Genomic DNA, 21,287 nt, shown 5'->3' with positions numbered 1-21,287 from the left:
TTCATTCTTTTGATCTTTGATCACTGATACCCTTTCTTCCAGTTGATTGAATCGGTTACTGAAGCTTGTGCATTTGTCACGTAGTTCTCATGCCATGGTTTTCAGCTCTATCAGGTCATTTAATGACTTCTCTACATTGGTTATCTAGTTAGCCATTCATCTAATCCTTTTTCAGGGTTTTTATCTTCTTTATGATGGAGTTGAACTTCCTCCTTTAGCTTGGAGAAGTCTAATTGTCTGAAGCCTTATTCTCTGTCAACTCATCAAAGTCATTCTCTGTCCAGCTTTATTCCGTTGCTGGCGAGGCACTGTGTTCCTTTGGAGGGGGAGAGGCGCTCTGATTTTTAGAATTTTCAGCTTTTCTGCTGTTTTTTCCCCATCTTTGTGGTTTTATCTACCTTTGGTCTTTGATGATGATGACGTACAGATGGGCTTTTGGTGTGGATGTCCTGTTTGTTTATTAGTTTTCCTTCTAACAGTCAGGACCCTCAGCTGCAGGTCTGCTGGAGTTTGCTTGAGATCCACTCCAGACCCTGTTTGCCTGGGTATCAGCAGCAGGGGCTGCAGAGGAGTGAATATTGCTGAACAGCCAATGTTGCTGCCTGATAGTTCCTCTGGAAGCTTTGTCTCAGAGGGGTACCTGGCCGTGTGATGTGTCAGTCCGCCCCTACTGGAGAGTGCCTCCCCATTAGGCTACTTGGGGGTCAGGGACCCACTTGAGGAGGCAGTCTGTCTGTTCTCAGATCTCAAACTCCGTGCTGGGAGAACCACTACTCTCTTCAAAGCTGTCAGACAGGGACATTTAAATCTGTAGAAGTTTCTGCTGCCTTTTGTTTGGCTATGTCCTGTCCCCAGAGGTGGAGTCTACAGAGGCAGGCAGGCTTCCTTGAGCTGCAGTGGGCTGCACCCAGTTTGAGCTTCCTGGCTGCTTTGTTTACCTACTCAAGCCTCAGCAGTGGCAGGCGCCCCTCCACCAGCCTTGCTGCCACCCTGCAGTTAGATCTCAGAGTGCTGTGCTAGCAATGAGGGAGGCCCCGTGGGTGTGGGACCCTCGGAGCCAGGCGCAGAATATAATCTCCTGGTGTGCTGTTTGGTAAGACCCTTGGAAAAGCACAGTATTAGGGTGGGAGTGACCCAATTTTCCAGGTGCTGTGTGTCACGGTTTCCCTTGGCTAGGAAAGGGAATTCCCTTACCCCTTGCGTTTCCTAGGTGAGGCGATGCCTTGCCCTGTTTGGCTGTCGCTCGGTGGGCTGCACCCACTGTCCTGCACCCACTATCCAACACGCCCCAGTGAGATGAACCTGGTACCTCAGTTGGAAATGCAGAAATCGTCTGTCTTCTGTGTTGCTCACGCTGGGAGCTATAGCCTGGAGCTGTGCCTATTCGGCCATCTGGGAACCGCCCCAGTCTATGTAAAATATTTTGTTGTTATGACGGTCTATTTTAAGCTGGTAACACCTTGACTTCCCTTGCATTCAAGAAGTCACCCCTTTTATGTCTCTTCCTCCTGCATTATAAATAGTATTGATGTCACCATTTATAATTATTTATATTGTGTCCATTAGCATAATTTAAATTTAGTTATAAATATTTTTAATACTTTTATCTCTTATCTTTTATAATAGTATTATAATTGATATGCCCACCACTGTTATAGTCATAAAATATTCTTTTATTCTTTATATATTTTGTTTTCCAGTGAATATCTTACTTATGCTTTCATGTTGGTGTTTAGTTTATTTTTATTTCAATGTGAACAACCTTTTTAGCTTTTCTCGTAAATCCGGTATAGTAGTGATTAACTCCCTCAGCTTTTTTTGGTCTTTGAAAGTCTTTATCACTAATTTATTTTTGAAGGACAGATTTTCTGGGTATATTTTTTTGGTTGACACTTTCTTTTTTGTTCAGTACTTTGAATTTATCATTTCAGCCTTTATGGGTTGCAAAGTTTCTGCTAAAAATCTACTGATAGTGTTATGGGGGCCCCTGTGTGTGTAATAAGTAACTTTTGTTTTACTGCTTTCATAATTCTGTCTTTGCCTTTAACTTTTGACAATTTGATTATAATGTGTCTCAGTGTAGATATCTCTGGATTCATCTAGTTTGTTACTTGGGCTTTCTGGATTTTGATTTCTAGTTCAGGTTTGGGAAGTTTTCAACCATCATTACTTTGAATAAGCCTTCTGTCACTTTCTCTTCTTCTTTTCTAATTCCAATAATGCATATTTAGTTCTGCTTGATGCTGCTCTGTAAGTCCCTTTAGCTTTCTTTACTCTTTTTCATTTTTTCCTTTTGTTTCTCATCTTAAATGATTTCTGATGACCTGTCTTAGAGTTCCTGATCATTCTTCTGCTTAATCTAGTCTGCCCTTTAACCCCATATTAAAATTTTCAGTTGGGTATTATGTTCTTCAGCTATATGATTTCTGTTTGGTACTTTTTGTATTTTCTGTCTCTTGGCAGAAAGTTTTAGCTAGTTTTATGCATTACTCCTTCAGACCTTGATGAACTTCTTTATGACTGTTCTTTTGAGTTCTCTATGTGATAAGTCACATATTGGCAGTTAATTAGGATCAGTTTCTGGAGGTTTATCTTACTCTTTTGTTTGGAACTTTTATACTTGTTTCTTCGTTTTCTTTGACCCTTAGTGTTTGTTTCTGTGCATTAGGTAAGGCAACTGCCTTTCCTAGTCTTGTCATACTGGCCTTGGGTAGGAGATGGATCTTACCTGTCAGTTCAGCTAGTTATTCTAGGTGCCTCTCAAACCTTTGTGCTGATCTAAACTGCAGTCTTTGTTCTTAGTGGCCCCCAGATTAGGGTATGCCAAGTCCTGTTAGTATCCTGAGACAAGCAAGTTAGAAACCCATCTCAAGATCCAGCTGGAAAATTTGGGGTATTAAATGTGTGTTCCAGTTTCTCATTTCTCAGGGAGAAGCTAGGAGCTGGAGTTTTTCTCTCATTTTGTTTAAGCTGGGGAGAGGATCTGCAGTGATGCCATATTCTTGTTTGGACTGCACAGTCTTTTGACCCATTGCTTTGTACTTTGTTGCTCCCAGGGGCCTGGCAGATGCCTAATCTATCTTCTCTTGGAGATAGGCAGATTAACTGGAGACTTGGCTTTATCTCTGGAGCATGCCAGCAAGTGAAGTTGTGGATAGTCCCCACATGCATATTTATGGTCCCAGAAGACTGCTAATTTCCTGCAGTTTCAGTTCCCAGATGGAGGCTAAGTAATGGCCTGATCTACAGGTAGCAGCTGGAGAAGTCAGGACTTTAGGTATGTAGTCAGTCTCCTTTAGGGAGAAACTGGGAGTCAGGAGTTTTTGCTTTTTAGCTCAGTGCTGACCTTGGGAAGCTATCTGCTGGAACTCTAACTGTTTAAAAAACAGCTCTTTGCTCTTTGTAATTTAGGGAGATTCACAAATGCAGAGCCTCAACTCCCAGGGCTAGGTGATTTAGGAGCCAGTCCTTTGGGTGGGAGCTGTAAAATTTGGAGCATGCCACGTACATGCAAACTCCTTCCAGGAAAAATCTGCAGACCTAGTTTTATTGCTGGAGCAAGGCTGGGGGTGGGGGAGGGGATGAAGAGGAGAGGGGGCAGGAGGTACCCATAAGCCCCTTGAGGCTTCTGGAGGTCTATTGTTTACCTGCTCCACTGGCTTCCAGATGCAGGCTAGTTTTAAGCCCAGACCCTCAGGCTGCAGCTGGAAAAGTATGCAGACAAACCCTTTCTGTGGAGAAACTGGGGGCTAGTAGTTTTGGCCCGTTTTCTCTTTCCTGTGCCCAGGGAGGTAGCTGCTGGAAGGGCTCACACACCCGTTGAAAATCACCTCTTTATTCTCTGTGATCCCCGGAGACTCAGAATACTGAGACCCTTCTGCTGTCAGCTAGGTGATTTGGGTATCTAAAATTCTCTGTTTGGAATCATAGAAGTTGGGATGCTATTTGTGAAGTTGGACCACATACAGTGGGAGAACTGGGATTCCTTTTGTACAATGAAAGTTTACACAAAAAGTATTAATTCTTAGAAAAACAATAAAAACGGACATAAGAAATTGAAAACCTATGTCACTTTGTAACTATTAACTGAGTTTATAATTAAAAATACCCATCCCCCAAATAATTCCCAACTTTAGTGATTTTTCCAGTGAATTATTCTAAACACTGAAGTTAAAAATAATGTTAGTTAAGCAATATTTTTTACAAATACAGACATAAAAATTATCAACAAAATAATAGCAAACCAAATGTAGCAGTACATGAAAAGGTCTATAACATCATGACCCAGTGGGATTTAGTACAGGAAGGTAAGAGTGGTTGAGCATGTGAAAATCAATAAACGTAATAGAATATATTAATAGAATGAATGGAAAAAGATCACAGATTATCTCAGTTGGTAGAGAAAAGGCATTTGACAAAAGCCAGTACCATTTCATGACAAAAACATTCAATAGGGAAATTCCTTAATCTGATAAAGAGTATCTATGAAAAATCCACAGTTAATGTCATGCTTAATGGTGAAAGACTGAAAGCTTTCCCATCTAAGATCAGGAACAAGACAGTGATGTCTTTTCTTGCCACTTACACTCAATATTGTACGAAAGGTTCTAGGCAGGGCAATTAGACAAGAAAACATAATAGAAAACATCTAGATGGAAAGGAAGAAGTAAAACTGTACTTACAGATGACATGATTCTATATATAAAGAACCCTAAAAGACACCTGCCCCCCAATTATTAGAGCTAATAAACAAGTTTAGCAAAATTACAGGATACAAGATGGACACTCAAAAATCAGTTGTATTTTTATACACTGGGAGTAAACAATCCAAAAACGAAATTAAGAAAGCAGTTACATTAAAATAACATCAAAAACAATAAAATATTTAGGCATAAATTTAAAGTAGTATAAGATGTACACACAAACTATAAAATATAATTGAAAGAAACTATGAAAAATCATTGTAAGAAATAAGAGAAACCTAATTAAAGGAAAACATATTCAAAATTCATGAACAGAAGACTTCATAGTGTTAAGATGGCTGTATTTCCCAAAGTGATACCCAGATTCAATGCAATACCTATGAACATTCCAATTGCTCCCTTCCCCCTTTTTGGCAGAAATGAACAAGTGGATCTTAAATTCATACGGGGATGCAAGTATATAGGATAGCCAAAATAGTCTCGAAAAAGAACAAAGTTTGAGGACCTAGACCCCCTGAATTTAAAACTTAGTACAAAACCACAATAATCAAATTCTGTGATACTGGCAGTAGGATAGATACATGGATCAATGAAATAGATTTTAAATCCTTGGAATAAATTCATACATCTGTGTATGAATTTGATTTTTGACATGAGTGCCAGAACCATTTGATGGGGGAAAGAATAGTATTTTCAACAATGGTGTTAGGACACCTGGATATCTGTATGCAACAAACGAATTTGGATTTTTACCTCATACTGTATACAAAAATTAACTGAATACAGTTTAAAGCCTAAATGTAAGAACTGAAAATATAACACTCTTTGAAGAAAACATACACATCTTTGTGACCTCGGACTATGACACCCAAAGCCAGAGAAAAAATAAATTGAGCTTCATCAAAATTAAAAACTTTTGTGTGTCAAAAGATACTATCAAATGGAAAAATTACCCACATAATGGGACAAGATGTTTGTCAACCATATGGTTGATGAAGGTCTAATATCTAGAATGTATAAAGAACTTTACAGCTCAACAATAAAAAGGACAAATAACTCAGTAAAAAAGGGCAAAGGAGTTGAATAGACATTTCTTTTAAGATATACAAATGTCGTCTGGGTGCAGTGGCTCTCACACCTGTAATCCCAGCACTTTGGGAGGCTGAAGCAGGTGGATCACGAGATCAGGAGATCGAGACCATCCTGGCTAACACAGTGAAACCCCGTCTCTACTAAAAATACAAAAAATTAGCCAGGTGTGGTGGCATGTGCCTGTAATCCCAGCTACTTGGGAGGCTGAGGCAGGAGAATCGCTTGAACCTGGAAGGTGGAGGTTGCAGGGAGCCGAGATGCTGAGAGAGCACGCCACTGCATTCCAGCCTGAGTGACACAGCAAGACTCTGTCTCAAAAAAAAAAAAAAAAAGGTAAACAAATGTCTAATGTACATGAAAAGAGGCACAAAGTTATTAGTCATCAGAGAAATGCACATAACTCAATGATAGCACTTCACACTCAGGATGACTAGAATAAAAAAGTCAGAAAGCAGCAAGTTTTGGCAAGGATGTGAAGAATATGGAACGCTCATAAATTGCTGCTGGGAATGTAAAATGATGCAGCAGCTGTGGAAAAAAGTTTGGTAGTTAAGAGTTATCATATGACTCAGCAAATCCACTTCTAGGTATATAGCCAAGAGAATTGAAAACATGTTCACAGAAAAACCTGGATACAAATTTTTATAACAGCAGTTTTCATAATAAACAAAAAGTAGTAACAACCCAAATATTAACTGATAAATGAATAAACAAATATACTATATTCATGCAGTCATTCAGCCATAAAAAGAAATGAAGTACTGATATATGCTACCAGATGGTCGAACCTTGAAAAACATTGCTAATTTTTAATATTATTATTATTCTTTAAAGATGGCATCTTATTATCTTGCCCAGGCTGGTCTTGAACCTCTGGGCTTAAGCATTTCTCCTGCCTCAGCCTCTGGAGTGACTGGACTGCAAGTGTGCAGCTGGATTTATGTTTAGTGTACTTTTCTGTATATTAAAATTCATTATAAAAAGGTTGAAAGGATGGCTATTGGGGGAGGTTTTGAGAAGGAACATGAATATCATTTCTTGGTCTTTAGACTTTCAACCTGTTATATTTCTTATTATCTTACCAAACAGAATGGAAAAAAAAAAACCTATATCAGTAACTTATGCAGCTTTTTCATTGAACAGTATAATGTAAAAACTACTAATTCTTAAGGTCACTCTTTTTTTTCTTTAAAGTTTTTAGTCTCAGAGTGGAATTTAATGTTTTTTTTTTTTTGTTCGTTTCTTTTAGGAGGTGCTAATGATGCTGGATAACTATGTAAGAGATTTCAAAGCATTGATTGACTGGATTCAGCTTCAGGAAAAGCTAGAGAAGACAGATGCTCAAAGCAGGTAATGAGCTCTCTGGTCTCAATATTCCTATCATCCAACAGTTTCAATAGCAATCATTGAAACTGACAATAAAGTTAACCTCATATTGACTTGAAACTTGTAAAAATCTAAAAGGTGCTGCATTTCTCATTCAATTAAATAACAAATATTTATTGGATATTTATCAGCGGGTATTAATTGGGTATTATCACTTTATTCAGTACAGAGATTTGTTGAATGTGGCACATTTACTACTCATGGAATCTATAGCCTGAGTGTGATAAAAATAGAACTTAGTACAAAAGACTATTATGGTTCTTCAGAGAAGGACAAATGTATTTTGGAGGGTAGATCAGGGAAGATTTCAGGAGGATGCCGAAGTGTCTCAAGGATGGGATGGATTTTACCAGCTGGTTGGCCATTTCAGTGAAGGGAATAAATTTAAACAGCTGTGTAAGTGTAGGCCATGTGCGAAGTCAAAGTAGTAAGGAAAGATACAGTATTTCTTCTTAATGTATTAGGCAATGAGGAAAATTGATGATTTTTGATTAGGGGAATAATACGGGATCAACGCTCCTTTAGAAAGATTCATTTGGAATCACCACATAGTATCTGAGTGCTGTGTGCCAAGCTCTGTGACTGTTGTGGTCAAGAGGACAGATGCAGTCCCTGCCCTCATGAAGTATGTAGTACATGCTATGGCCTGAATGTGCCTTCCCAAAATTCATATGTTGAAATTTAATCACCAATGTGATAGTATTAAGAGGTGGGGGCTTTAGGAGGTAGTTAAGTCGGGAAGGTGGAGTCCTCATGAATGGGATTAATGAATGGGATTAGTGACATATAAAAGAAGTGGGAACTGTTACCCCTCCACCATGTGAGGACACAGCTAAAAGATGATCTTTATAAGGAACAGGGTTCATATCAGACATTGAATCTGCTGTCACCTTGATTTTGTACTTCCCAGCATCCAGAACTATGAGAAACAAATTTCTTATTGTTGTTTATAAATTACCCAGTCATAAGGTATTTTGTTGTAGCAGCCTGGATGGACTAAGTGCATTTCTAATAGGAAAGACTGATGTTAAGTAAGTTTAAATGTGCCAAGTGTCATCAAGAAGAAATACAGCTTTCTCTATGACTATGAGAAAAAGCACCCTTAACCAGTTTGCTAAGTCCAGCCAGGAAGGCTTCCCTGAGGAGGTGACATTTAAATTGAGACAGAATTATTAAATAGGAGTTAGTTAGACAAAGAGAAAAGAGTAATTTGAGATAATGCTAACAGCATGTGTGATGTCTTTGAAGTGGAAGGGAGCACAGTGTAATCAAGGAATTTAGTAGGGCAGGAGTGAAAAGAACAAGGGGAGAGTAGCATGAGATGAGCCTAGAGAGCTAGGCTAGGACCACATTGTGTAGAGCTCTGTAGAAATAATAAGGGATTTAGATTTGACTTTGAGCCAATAAAGGGTTTTAAAGTAGGGAATTGACATATCAGATGTATGTTTTTAAAAGATCATTTTGGCTGCCATGTGGGAAGGTTGAGATACAGCAATGTAGTTTAGAGACGATGGCTATTTAGATTAAGGTAGTAACAGTAAGGAGTATTAGATACTCCAGAGATAGATAACCAGATGGACTTAGTATTATTTTGGTTATGTACAAAGGCAAAAGAGCAGTTTAGTTTAGACATCTAAGTAATTCCTAAACTCTGGTAAACTTGCCAAGTCACATGGAGCTACAAGGCTGCTTTTTTTTTTTTCCCTCCCCCAGAGTGAATAGGCCTATCCTGCCTCTTTACCTTGGATTTAATCTTGGTTCAATCTTAGTGGGTGAAACTATCCAGTAAAAAAGGCATCTTTTGTCTCATTCTAATGTGTCAGCCCTACAGTAGGCAGGCAGAACCAATAGGGTAAAGGAATTCCAAGACAGAAATCCAGAAGGGCTGGATTCCTGGGAAACCAAATCTAGGGAAACTAAGATAGGTTGATCCTTTTAACATTTTTGTTTCTCACAGTAAAATTTTTGATAGTTTTTTAGTGCCTCCTTCATCCACAGTCCCTGGGTGGGTCAGGCGTAAATGTCTTTGTTTATACTAAGCAATTTTACCCTTACCCTTGGTAATAGGTGATTGGATCTTGGGTTTCATTCTTTCACTGGGTTGAACCGAGCTAAGAGATCATCATGCTGATTTGGGACTTATGGTTATATTGTCGCTTGTGACAACAAGCAGAGTAAAACAGGTTGGGGGAAAAGAAGGGCATAGATTTACAGAGAGAAACAGAAATTATGTGGCCCTTGAGAGCCTATACGGTCTCTAATCCTCACTAGCCCTGATTCTAGTCTCCCCCAACTTTTGGATGTCTTTGACCTTGTACAGTTTATATCCTTACAATAAATCTTTATTTTCTTTTTCTTTTCATTTTTTAAATTTAACTTGATTGAGTTTGTTTATTGTATCCAAAGAAGGTCTATAATGTAATCAACAATGCATTAAAAAAATAGATTCTTTTTGTGCCTGCAAAATTCGATTACCTATTAGTGGCTGTGTTGAGGATTGTATTGGGAAAGATACATAAGCCAAACCCAAGCTTAACAGAGTGGTTACCATTCCTCTCTTGGCACTGTAGTTCAAAAATACACCTGAGGCATCCTTTTTTTTTTTCCCCTTGGAGACAGTCTTACTCTGTAACCCAGGCTGGAGTGCAGTGGTGCCATCTTGGCTCACTGCAACTTCCACCTTCCACTTTTAAGCCTCAGCTTCCCAAGTAGCTGGGATTACAGGCACCCGCCACCACACCCAGCTAATTTTTGTATTTTTAGTAGACACAGGGTTTCACCATGTTGGCTAGGCTGGGCTCAAACTCCTGACCTCGAGTGATCTGTCCTCCTTGGCCTCCCAAAGTTCTGGGATTACAGGAATGGGCCACCATGCCCGGCTGAAGCATCCCTTTTACTTTTGCCAGTTATCAGCATTTCTCTTCGTTGCCTCATGAGACAGCATCTATATATGGAAAGCAGTCTTAAAATGCTCTATAGATGGCATTATCCATCTTGCATTCTTCAAATCATGCATCAAAATTTATTTTGGCTAGCCTTGAGATTTAAATGTAAAACCTGTAGTTGTATATGTTTAAAGAAAAAAATATATAGGTAAATATTTATGTATTTGTTTTGCAAATGAGGACTTTGTAAGACAAAGGCAGACTACAAAGAAAAATATTGATACACTGATTAAATAGGAAGAAAACAAATGTTTCCAAATACAGAGGAAAAATTAAAGGCAAAATAGTTGTATCACCAATGCCAATGGATTTGTAGCCATAAGAGTAGTAGTAAACTATTTCAAATTAATCAGAAAACGGTTCCAATCCCAGTGGAAAAAATGAGGGAAAGATACCAACATGTGAATCCCAAATGAAGAAATTCAGATGGTTGGTTAAAAAGTTCAGTTTCACTAGTAATGATAGTAAACATATAATTTAAAACACAAAGACAATGCAATACCATTTGCCAGTGAAATTTTTAAAAGCAGATATCAACAGTTGGCAAGATTGAAAGGAAATGGAGAGTAAGACACAGGGATACCCATGGGAGTTATGGGGATCTGATTCAGGGCATGTTATGCATCCTGTAACCCAATTGGTTGTGGGACCAATGAAGGAGGAGTAGACGTTAAGTTACATGTCTTAGCTTTCCCAGCAAAGAGCAGTGAAATCTTTCTTAGCTTTCCCAGCAAAGAGCAGTGAAATCCTACTCTCATGAGTGATTCGGAGATAGAGGAAGGACATTTTATATTTTCCTACTCTTCCTTTAACCCTTACCATATTCTTTCTCTTGATACGTGTTTCACAAACTCTCCAGGACATCAGAGACAAGTAGATTGAAGTAGTATCATTGCCTTTTAAATATTTTTTTAGCTGGGCATGTGGAAGCTTATAAATCATAAGTAATGTATCTCGTATCCCTGTAACTCCATGACCTTTTTGAGGTAATTGGAGTAGTGTTGCTGTGCTGCAGTTGATAGAAAATCCTGAACCATTTATCAACTATGATTTCTCACTGGTAGTATGATAACTTCCTGGTAATCAGTGCTCTAGGGGAAAATTTGCACATGTTGTGATTTTTTTTGTTGTTGAAAAGTAGGATTATTTTTTCACCCTCTAACAACTAAGAGAAAAGATTGTTTCTCCCTTTTCTCTGTTAATTTAATCTAGTTTATATATTGAATTGGCAGACCAACATCACTGGCATGGGAAGTAAAGAAGATGTCTCCGGGACGCCATGTGATTCCAAGTCCATCAACAGATAGAATAAATGTAACATCAAATGCTCGACGAAGCTTAAATTTTGGGTGAGATGAACGAAGAAAAAACTACTAAGACTTGCATTACAGTAAATTATTTTCTTAGTTATAGTATTATGATTCTGATATTCTATTACAAAAATATCCATGTATATGTTACGCAGAATACTGTATACAGGTTCTGACACTTAGGAGGGGAACACTGTGTGTTGGTTAGCAATCCCAGGGGAGGATTCTAAACATTTCATCAATTTCTGCTAAGGTTCCTAGATCTGATGGAAGATTTTGCATAAGCCCAGTTGCCACAGGAGGAGTTTGGTGAGTCATACGCTGACTTGCACAAGTCAGGTAAAGCAACGTTGTTACTCATAGATAGGCAGCAAGAATCAACAGAAGCCTAGGATCCATGGCAAGATAGTCCCCCGGGACTCAGGAAAGCTAACTAGGGGAATGGAGTTTCATTTGTATGAGCTGCATTTATTACCACAGCCGAAAGACCCCAAAAGCACCCTGCTCTGGATTTTATACACCGATGTCACTTAGGTTACTGAGTGCAAGGGTTGCAGGATGTCCTCTTCTACAGGGATGAGGACAAAGCCTGAGCTGTTGTGGTCAGTTCTTTCTTATTTCAAGATGTTGCATTCTTGGTACATTTTTTTCTGAAAATTGCAAGCCAGAGAGGGAAGAGCTGGGTTTACCAAGGGACCTGTCTCCCTGCATTGTGGATATGTTTGAAATTGTCTAAATAAAAAGTAAAAACACCTGTAATCCCAGCACTTTGGGAAGCCCAGGTGGGAGGATCACTTGAGGTCAGGAGTTCGAGACCAGCCTGGCAAAAATGGCGAAATCCCATCTCTACTAAAAATATAAAAATTAGCCGGTGTCATGGCACGTGCCTGTAATCCCAGCTGCTTGGGGGCAGGGGCGTGGAGGCTGCAGTGAGCCAAGATCACACCACTGCACTCCAGCCTGGGCAACAGAGTGAGACTCCATCTCAAAAACAAAACAAAAAAAATCCAGGAGATTATAGTTTAGCTTTTAGGACATGTAATATATTCAATCATAAATAGTAATTCAAAGATTAAAACTCACATATTTCATGCCAAATATTTTATAATATGAATTAACAATTTCCTTTGCAATAGATCTGTATATTAATATATGTCATACATTGTGTTATTGTCATACAAATTACATTATTTATATATTACAAGCTCAACACAGTTTAAAAATTACTGTTTTATGCCGTTATCTCTTAATCAGATAGGAGAACACAAGAGTTACAAAGAAAAACTACATTTATATTGTCTTTTGTGGTTACCTGTATGGTTTTCTTTTCTCGTCCTTTACTGGAGTCTTCATTTCTTCATATGGATTCGAGTTACTATCTATTGTCCTTTTGTTTGAGCCTGGACTCCCTTTAGTATTTCTTGTTGGGCAGGTCTGTTAGTAACAGATTTTCTCAGTGTCTGTCTTAATTTATCTTTCAGTTTTTGAAGGGTAGTTTTGTAGTATGTAGAATTCTTGGTTAACAATCCTTTCTTTCAGCACTTTATGTTTCCTTACTGCCTTCTGGCTACTATAGTTTCTTATGAGAAATCAGCTGTTATTGAGAATCCTTGAATGTGATCCATCACTTCTCTCTTGATTCTTTCAAGATTGTCTGTCTTTGGCTTTTGATCCTCTGACTATGATATATCTAAGTGTGGCTTTCTGAGATTATCATACTTGAAGTGTGTTGAGTCTCTTGGATATGTATTTAATGTTTTAAATCAAATTTGGGGAGTTTTTGCCCATTATTCCTTTAAATGTTTTTTTTTCCTGCCCCTTTCTCTCTCGTCTCTCCTTTGAAAATTCCACTATACACTTGTTTGTACTCTTGATGCTATCCCATTAGGTCTTTGAGGATCTGTTCCTTTTTTCTTTTTCTTCTTCTTTGTATTTTTTTTTTTTTTTTTTTTTTGAGACGTAGTCTCACTCTGTTGCCCAGGCTGGAGTAGAGTGATGTGATCTTGGCTCACTGAAACGTCCACTTCTTGAGTTCAAACGATTCTCGTGCCTCAGCCTCCTGAGTAGCTGGAATTGTAGGCGCATGCCACCGTGCACAGCTAATTTTTGTGTATTTAGTAGAGACACGGTTTTGCCATGTTGGCTAGGCTGGTCTCGAATTCTGGCCTCAAGTGATCCATCCTTCTTGGGCTCCCAACGTGCTGGGATTACAGGTACAAGCTACTGCACCTGGCCACTTTGATGTTCTTTAAATGTAGTTAATAGTTGATTTCAAGTCTTTGTGTAGTAAGTCCAGTGTCTGGGCTTCCTGTTGCTGCTCTTCTTGTGAATGGGCCAGACTTTCCTGTTTATTGGCACATCTTCTGATTTTTTTTTTTTTTTTGGCAGAAAAGTAAGCATTTTAAATGATAAAATGTGACAGCTTTGGAGATCAGATAGCTACCCTCTCCAGGACTGTAACTGTGACCGCTGTTGTTACTGTTAGTTTAGTGCTGCACTTAACTCATTCTGTGACATCTGTTCACTTTGTTTCATGGGTACATACAGTATGAGTGTATGTTGATGTATGTTGCATGCAACTATTCAGCAGTATGTTTTGTCAACATCAGCTGATGATTTGACAGAGGTTTCCTTAAATACCTTGAGCCAATAAATCTCTTAGTTCTCACCTAGTTCTGTGTGTCTATTGGGACATACTTTGAATGCTCTGGCAGTTTATAACTCTGCCTTTGCTTGTCAGTTCCTCCTTTCTTAGATTCTCAAGGCCAGTCATAGGTGAGAGATTAGGGTCCTCTCAAGTATTTTGTAGATATGCACACATCCTGCATATGTGTGTGGCCTTGATTTTCAGGAATTTGCTAGAACTTTTCAAAGTCCCTCATGGATGTCTCATTCTTGAGCTTTTCCTTTTAAGTTTTTTGGTCAGCTCTTTGTTTGCCTCAAATGGTATTTCAACCTCTAGTAGTTGTATTATTTTAAACAATTGTCACATTTGTTTTGCACAAACAAAAAAATTGTTTTTAAGACTAAGTTGTTTTGGACTCCTTTAGAGTGAATGTTAACATCTGATGTTTAATGGAAGGGTTGGTAAGTAGTTTGCTTGATGTTTTCTTTTCTCTGTTAAAACTGACATTTTCTTTTCTCTGTTAAAACCTGACCTTTCTTGACTGCTTTTTATCTCCTAACTTCATGTTACAGTTAATAGCTTTCACCTCTTGTACTGCTCAACCTTGGATACAGTTTTATTGTTTTTGCAGTGTCTTATACTTTTTCTTTTAATGTCTATTTTTTTGTGCTTACACTAGGACCTTCTTTGAGGCAAGATTACTGCTGTATCTCTCTATTCTAAGTGCCTAGCACTGTATGGCACTTAGTAAAAGCTGATGAAGTGTTTATTTAATAGAATCTAACTTTTGCTTTCAAGTTCCTTTGTTAAGTTATTAGATAGTATTGCCTTTAAAGGTTGATGGGCTTTGGGACCATTTAATAGTTGAACCAAAGTGGAGTAGGGAAAAGATATGCAAATGAAAACAAATATTTATATATTCAAGCACCATTTTAAGGATACTTGCCCTGTAATGCATTTCATTGGTGTGTGGTTCAGAGTACTGTATAGTGTATGGTTTATTTTAATCCTCAAAGCCATTAATTCATGTGTGGTAAAAGTTCTTATATTGATCTCCACGTAACTGTGTCATTGGGTTAATTCAGTCTTCATTATCATTGTAGAACATACTGTGTCTTTCAGCTTGAGGAACAATTTTGGCTTATAGGCTACATTTTGTACATCTACTCACTTCTGCTCCTGCTGGTTGAGTTATATATTTACTTCAAATGTGTTGTTAGTTACCAAACTTGGCTTATGTGAATTGTTTTCATTATTTTAACTCATAATTTAAATATTAAGTAGACCATTAAAATATGAGTGTAAAAAGAGTCATTGTTGTTGTGAAAACTAAGATAAGTTTTTGGAAACTTTGATAAAGGGAACTGCTAAAGTTGCTGTCAAATAAGGAGTAGACAGGACAACTATAAAAATTTGGGGAAAATATTATTAAGGTTAAGGAGAATTGTGCATTAAATTATGTAATAGACATCACTGAATTTTCACTCCACTTTAAAGGAACCAAATTTAGATATTGTCAGTGAGGCATCAGGCTTGTGGATCATGTAAGAAAGGTACACAAAGAAAAAGCCTATTTTAGTAGTGTCTTTATCAAGATTGACAAATAAATGCATATTTATATCTTTTTCTTCTTTTTTTTGGAGTCTCACTCTGTCTCCCAGGCTGGAGTGCAGTGGCATAATCTTGGCTCACTACAACCTCCGCCTCCTGGGCTCAAGCAATTCTCATGCCTCAGTCTCTTGAGTAGCTGGGGTTACAGGTGCACACCACCGTGCCCAGCTAATTTTTGTATTTTTAATAGAGACCGGATTTCACCACATTGGCCAGGCTAGTTTTGAACTCTTGGCCTCAAGTGATCCACCTGCCTTGGCCTCCCAGGGTGCTGGGACTACAGGCGTGAGCGACTGCGCCTGGCCAATATTTGTATTATTAAAACACATAAGTGAAAATAAAAACTTTAAGGTACCGATGCATAATTTTTTAAAAGCTTCCTCATTTAAGTGAATTTTTCTTTTAAACAATGAGAGCTTTTATCCTTATTCTTTTCTGTTTATTCCCATATGTTATACTATATAAAATTAATGAAGTATTAGATCAAGATAAATGTATAAATATAGTTACCTTAAATTGCCATGGCAGATTATTATTCTATAAATGTGGATATTCATATGCATAATTTAAATTTTAAATACATTTAGCATTCAGAAGTTTTTCTTTTTATTTAATTTATTAAATGTGTTTACTTTTCTCCATAGAGGTTCAACTGGCACAGTGCCAGCTCCTCGTCTGGCTCCCACAGGTGTCAGTTGGGCTGACAAGGTAAAGGCTCATCATACAGGCTCTACTGCTTCTTCAGACATAACACCCGCCCAGTCTTGCCCACCAATGACAGTGCAGAAGGCCTCACGTAAAAATGGCAAGTGACTTTGAATTAGCCATTTTGTGTAGCAAATAGGTGAATATATAGAGATATTTATTTTGTTTAAAATTGGTCCTATTTATCTTTTTGTACAACATGTGATATTAATTTACCATAATTAACACATAAAATTATCTTAAAAGCTGAGCAAAACTACTTTTCAGCACTATAGATAGCTTATGGAGATCATTCTAGTTTCAGGTTTGCCATGTGTAAACTTTAAGGAGAATGAGGTCTTTTGTTTATTCCTTATAAGATCCTTTAGAATTCTTTTGACTTCAGGTAGGAATAAAAAAGGATAGTTTAGTCTAGGCAGAATTCACTTTTAAGTAGCGTGTTACTGCTTCAGCTGTTTAATACTTGATTGCTATTTTGTACTGCAAAATAATATTCTGTGTTTATCTTTGCTCACACATCCATTTTCTATACCATCAGAATAATTAAGGAATACAAATAATTAGAAGAGGGATTATTATGAGGGCCCACCTGGAACAATTTTATCGCATAATAATTATTATTTATTTATTTATTTTTTATTATTATACTTTAAGTTCTAGGGTACATGTGCACAACATGCAGGTTTATTATATATGTATACATGTGCCATGTTGGTGTGCTGCACCCATTAACTCGTCATTTACATTAGGTATATCTCCTAATGTTATCCCTCCCCTCTTCCCCCTCCCCACAATAGGCCCTGGTGTGTGATGTTCCCCTTCCTGTGTCCAAGTGATCTCATTGTTCAGTTCCCACCTATGAGTGAGAACATGCGGTGTTTGGTCTTCTGTTCTTGCGATAGTTTGCTGAGAATGATGGTTTCCAGCTACATCCATGTCCCTACAAAGGACACGAACTCATCCTTTTTTATGGCTGCATGGTATTCCATGGTGTATATGTGCCACATTTTCTCAATCCAGTCTGTCACTGATGGACATTTGGGTTGATTCCAAGTTCCTGCCACTGTGAATAGAGCCACAATAAACATACGTGTGCTTGTGTCTTTATAGCAGCGTGATTTATAATCCTTTGGGTATATACCCAGTAATGGGATTGCTGGGTCAAATGGTATTTCTAGTTCTAGATCCTTGAGGAATCGCCACACTGTCTTCCACAATGGTTGAACTAGTTTACAGTTCCATAACAGTGTAAAAGTGTTCCTATTTCTCCACACCCTCTCCAGCACTTGTTGTTTCCTGACTTTTTAATGATCACCATTCTAACTGGTGTGAGATGGTAGGTATCTCATTGTGGTTTTGATTTGCATTTCTCTGATGGCGAGTGATGATGAACATTTCTTCATGTGTCTGTTGGCTGTATGAATATCTTCTTTTGAGAAGTGTCCATTCATATCCTTTGCCCACTTTTTGATGGAGTTGTTTTTTTCTTGTAAATTTGTTTGAGTTCTTCACAGGTTCTGGATATTAGCCCTTTGTCAGATGAGTAGATTACAAAATATCCCATAATAATTACATAGATGTTTTATGTAAACATCTTTTGAAGTCCCGAGTGGATTTTTATACATCCATAGAGGCTGGGATTTTAGAATGATAATAGGTAATAATGAGTTTTGTTTCATGAATTCAAGAGAACTTTAGACACTGCTTTCTGTTTTCTTCAGTAGAGATGCCATTGGAGCCTTTTGGTTCAGAAAGAAATGTTTTATTGCACATAACAAAAGACATTGCTGTCTCTGTTATGGACGTATTTTGTGTTTTTTCATTTTTTTCTCAGTAAGTTGTGTTGGCTTGCTTCAATATATTGCCCCTCTTTTCTTCATACTGACTTAGTAGTAGATAATTGACTGTAGGCAAGTGTTCTCTTAGGAAAATATAGGAAAATATACAATCAGAAAACTCAGTTTCTGGATCTTGAAAGATTCTAAGAGAAATGTGTTGTAAAAATCAAAATTGCAAAAAACTTAAAGGAATCATGATATTAATACATATCACAGTTTTGTTTAAAGCAGTCCACTTCAGATTATTCATGAGTAACTCACCTAGTTGAGATGAAATAATAGATCTTGATTATATCTATACTAAAGGTAACTCTTCTTAATGTATTGGGAAATTTTGTTTTGGACCAGTTTTGTCTTCTATTTTGGGGTTTCAGTGCAGTGTTATACACAGCGAGTTATGCCATTCTGTGGGAAAAGCAACCTATTTTTCTTCTGCTCTCATGGCACAGCAATCAACACAGAAGACTTCTGTGACCTCTGATCACCATGAAGTATGTGGGGATTTCTCCCCACCAACAACCAATCAGTCAGTTCTGCAGCAGACACTAGCTGGTTGTCCTCGAATTCAATTTAATTCTGACACTGTCAAGCTGTAGATAGTGTCAGGTCCCACAGGTTGAGGGCTCAACCCCACAAGACTGCCTCCCACTTCTGATGCCAGTAACAAGCCCCAGGTTATTTTCCCTGTGCTCTGACCAGCTAGCTATAAATCAGGATTCCGACTATCCACTTCTTGGATTTGATTAATTTGCTAGAGTGGCTCAAAGAAGTCAGGGAAACACATTTACCAGTTTATTATTAAGAAGATATTACTAAGGATACAGATGAAGAGATGCATAGGGCAAGCTAAATGGAAAGGGAAGAAGAGCTTCCATGCACACAACCCTCTAGGAACCTTCAGGTGTTCAGCTATCCAAACATTCCCTGACCCTGTTTTTAAAAAAGTTTTTTATAGAAACTTCATTATCTAGGCATGATTGATTAAACCATTGGCAAGCAACCTAAACTTCAGCTCCTTTCCTTTCTCCCTCCCTGAAGGCTGAGGAGTTTGGGGCTGAAAGTCCCAGTGTTCTGGTACTGCCTTGTTTTTTCCAGTGACCAGCTCCCATCCTGAAGCCACATAAGGGCTGCCAGCCACTAGTCAACTCATTAGCATACAAAAAGACACATCACTTTGGGAATTCCAAAGATTTTAGGAGTTGCCTGCCAGGAGACTGAGATGAAGACCAAATATATATTTTGTGATATCACAGGTGTATACTTCAAGTAATGTATAATAACAGTAGCTGTAGAACTGAAGTTTGTAATTTTTGTGTTATAAAAAATAATTCTAGTTAAAGGTGATAGAGTGACCACATGCATTTAATGTTCTCTTCCCCAAACCCAGCTAAAATGGTATAAAATGAATTAGAAATTGGACTTAAGGAAAAAGAGACAGGAGAAGAGACGATATGAACAAGTTTTTGAAAGTTAGTAAGGAGAAAGATAGTGGTAACTGACAGACATACTGAGTGAGCTAGCTGAATCCTGTGCTAAAAAGAGGAGGCACAACTGAATACTCTTAGTATCTATTTCTATGTAGCAATCCCAAAACTTAGCTACTTAAAACAGTTACCATTTTATTTCCACATAATTGTTTGAGTCAGAAATCTGAGCAGTGCTCAGTGGAGTGGCTTTTCTTCTCCACATGGTGTCAGCTATGACAATTGAGCTAAAACTAAAGTATCCAACATGATATCATCACATGATTGAAGTCTTGATACTGGCTTTGGCTAAGAAACCCAAGTTCTTCTTGCAGCCTCTTTCTCTTTACGTGATCTCTCATTATTCAGTGATCTCTCTTGGGCTTCTTTAAATGTCATCTGGCTTCCAACAAGGAGGAATGAAAGCTACAAGGCTTGTAAGTCCTCAGTTGGGAAGTTATAGGACATCACTTATCATATTCAGTTGAACATGTGAAGTCACAGGGCCAACCAGAGATTCAAGGGGACGGTGAACAGTCTCCACCACTTGACAGTGGGAGTGGCATGTAAGCACTGGGATGGGAGAAATTGATGGCATCCATCTTTGTAAACAATCTACCAGAGCCCACAATCTAACTTTAGATTGCCAAAGTCTCCCAAGACTGCCAATGACTCACTCAATTGTAGTATCAGCCTTGAAGACCTATATCTCATGATCTATATCAGAGTTGAAAGTGTTCCTTGAGTGTGAATTTTCTTAATCTGAAAGCTTGGAAGTTCAATGGGAGAAGAGGGTTGGAGGAAGAAGCGAGGATGAAAGGCCTCTGTATTACCTTTATATCTGAATTTCCTGTGGGTGTACTTTAAAATCATTTTTTTTTTGGAGTTTTACAATTATTTGACCTTTTTTTTTAAAAGCATCACTCACAATCTTAACACTGTGTATTAAAGATTATAGAGCATCCAGCTAAATTTTTTTTTTTTTTTTTTTGGTCTGGCAAGATGATAGAGAACAAGCAGATCACCCAAGTCCCTTCCCAAAGGAGAGTGTGATCTGCTTATTCACTGTTATGTTGTGAGACAAAAAAATCCCAATCATTTGTTCTCCATCTCCCTTTGGGAGGACTTGGGTGACCTTTGGTTTGGTTTGAGATTTTATTAAGTTTGATGTGTTTTAATTTGTCCTTATTCTTTTTGGGGTCTCAAGTGAAAACCTAGGGTGTTTGCCAAGACCACTGCATTCCTGAATTTAAAATTTTTTCCTCAGCACTATACAGTTGCTACAATATCAGCTTAGCTCATTAGCTTCCCAGCTGCTGCTTTCTGCTAGGTTTCTTGGAGTCTTGCCCTGTATATGCAAAGTTTTTTTTTAGCAGTTGTCAGACTTCTTAAGGAGAGATTAAATGAAGATTTTTTTGATTCAGTACCCTGCAGTACTTTCCCACCCCCTCTAAGATTTTTTCCCCTGAAGTTCCAGTTGCTTTAGATTCTCTGAATTCTAATATCTGTTTCAGTTGGTTGGGAATGCTGGTTTCTGCCAGGACTCACTTCCCCTGCACCCTGAATTCCAGGTGTTTTAGGAGAAAATGCTATGGTGAATGTGGATCT

The 21,287-nt window shown here is 38.1% G+C and overlaps 1 protein-coding gene across 4 annotated transcripts in view; it reads left to right on the top strand.

Annotated features, from left to right (window-relative positions):
* Positions 1-21,287, top strand: part of SCAPER (S-phase cyclin A associated protein in the ER) — a 587,291-nt gene that overhangs the window by 104,943 nt on the left and 461,061 nt on the right. For all 4 annotated transcript variants that reach the window (XM_030930958.1, XM_030930961.1, XM_030930960.1 and 1 more), the window contains 3 exons: positions 7,045-7,145; positions 11,359-11,475; positions 16,318-16,478. In XM_030930958.1, coding sequence (XP_030786818.1) covers positions 7,045-7,145; positions 11,359-11,475; positions 16,318-16,478 — 379 coding nt within the window. The remainder of the gene's footprint in view (positions 1-7,044; positions 7,146-11,358; positions 11,476-16,317; positions 16,479-21,287) is intronic.

This window comes from Rhinopithecus roxellana, chromosome 5 (assembly GCF_007565055.1).
Source record: "Rhinopithecus roxellana isolate Shanxi Qingling chromosome 5, ASM756505v1, whole genome shotgun sequence".
NCBI lineage: Eukaryota > Metazoa > Chordata > Mammalia > Primates > Cercopithecidae > Rhinopithecus > Rhinopithecus roxellana.
Note: the sequence above shows the minus strand (reverse complement) of the source record. Positions and strands in the feature narration are given on the sequence as shown.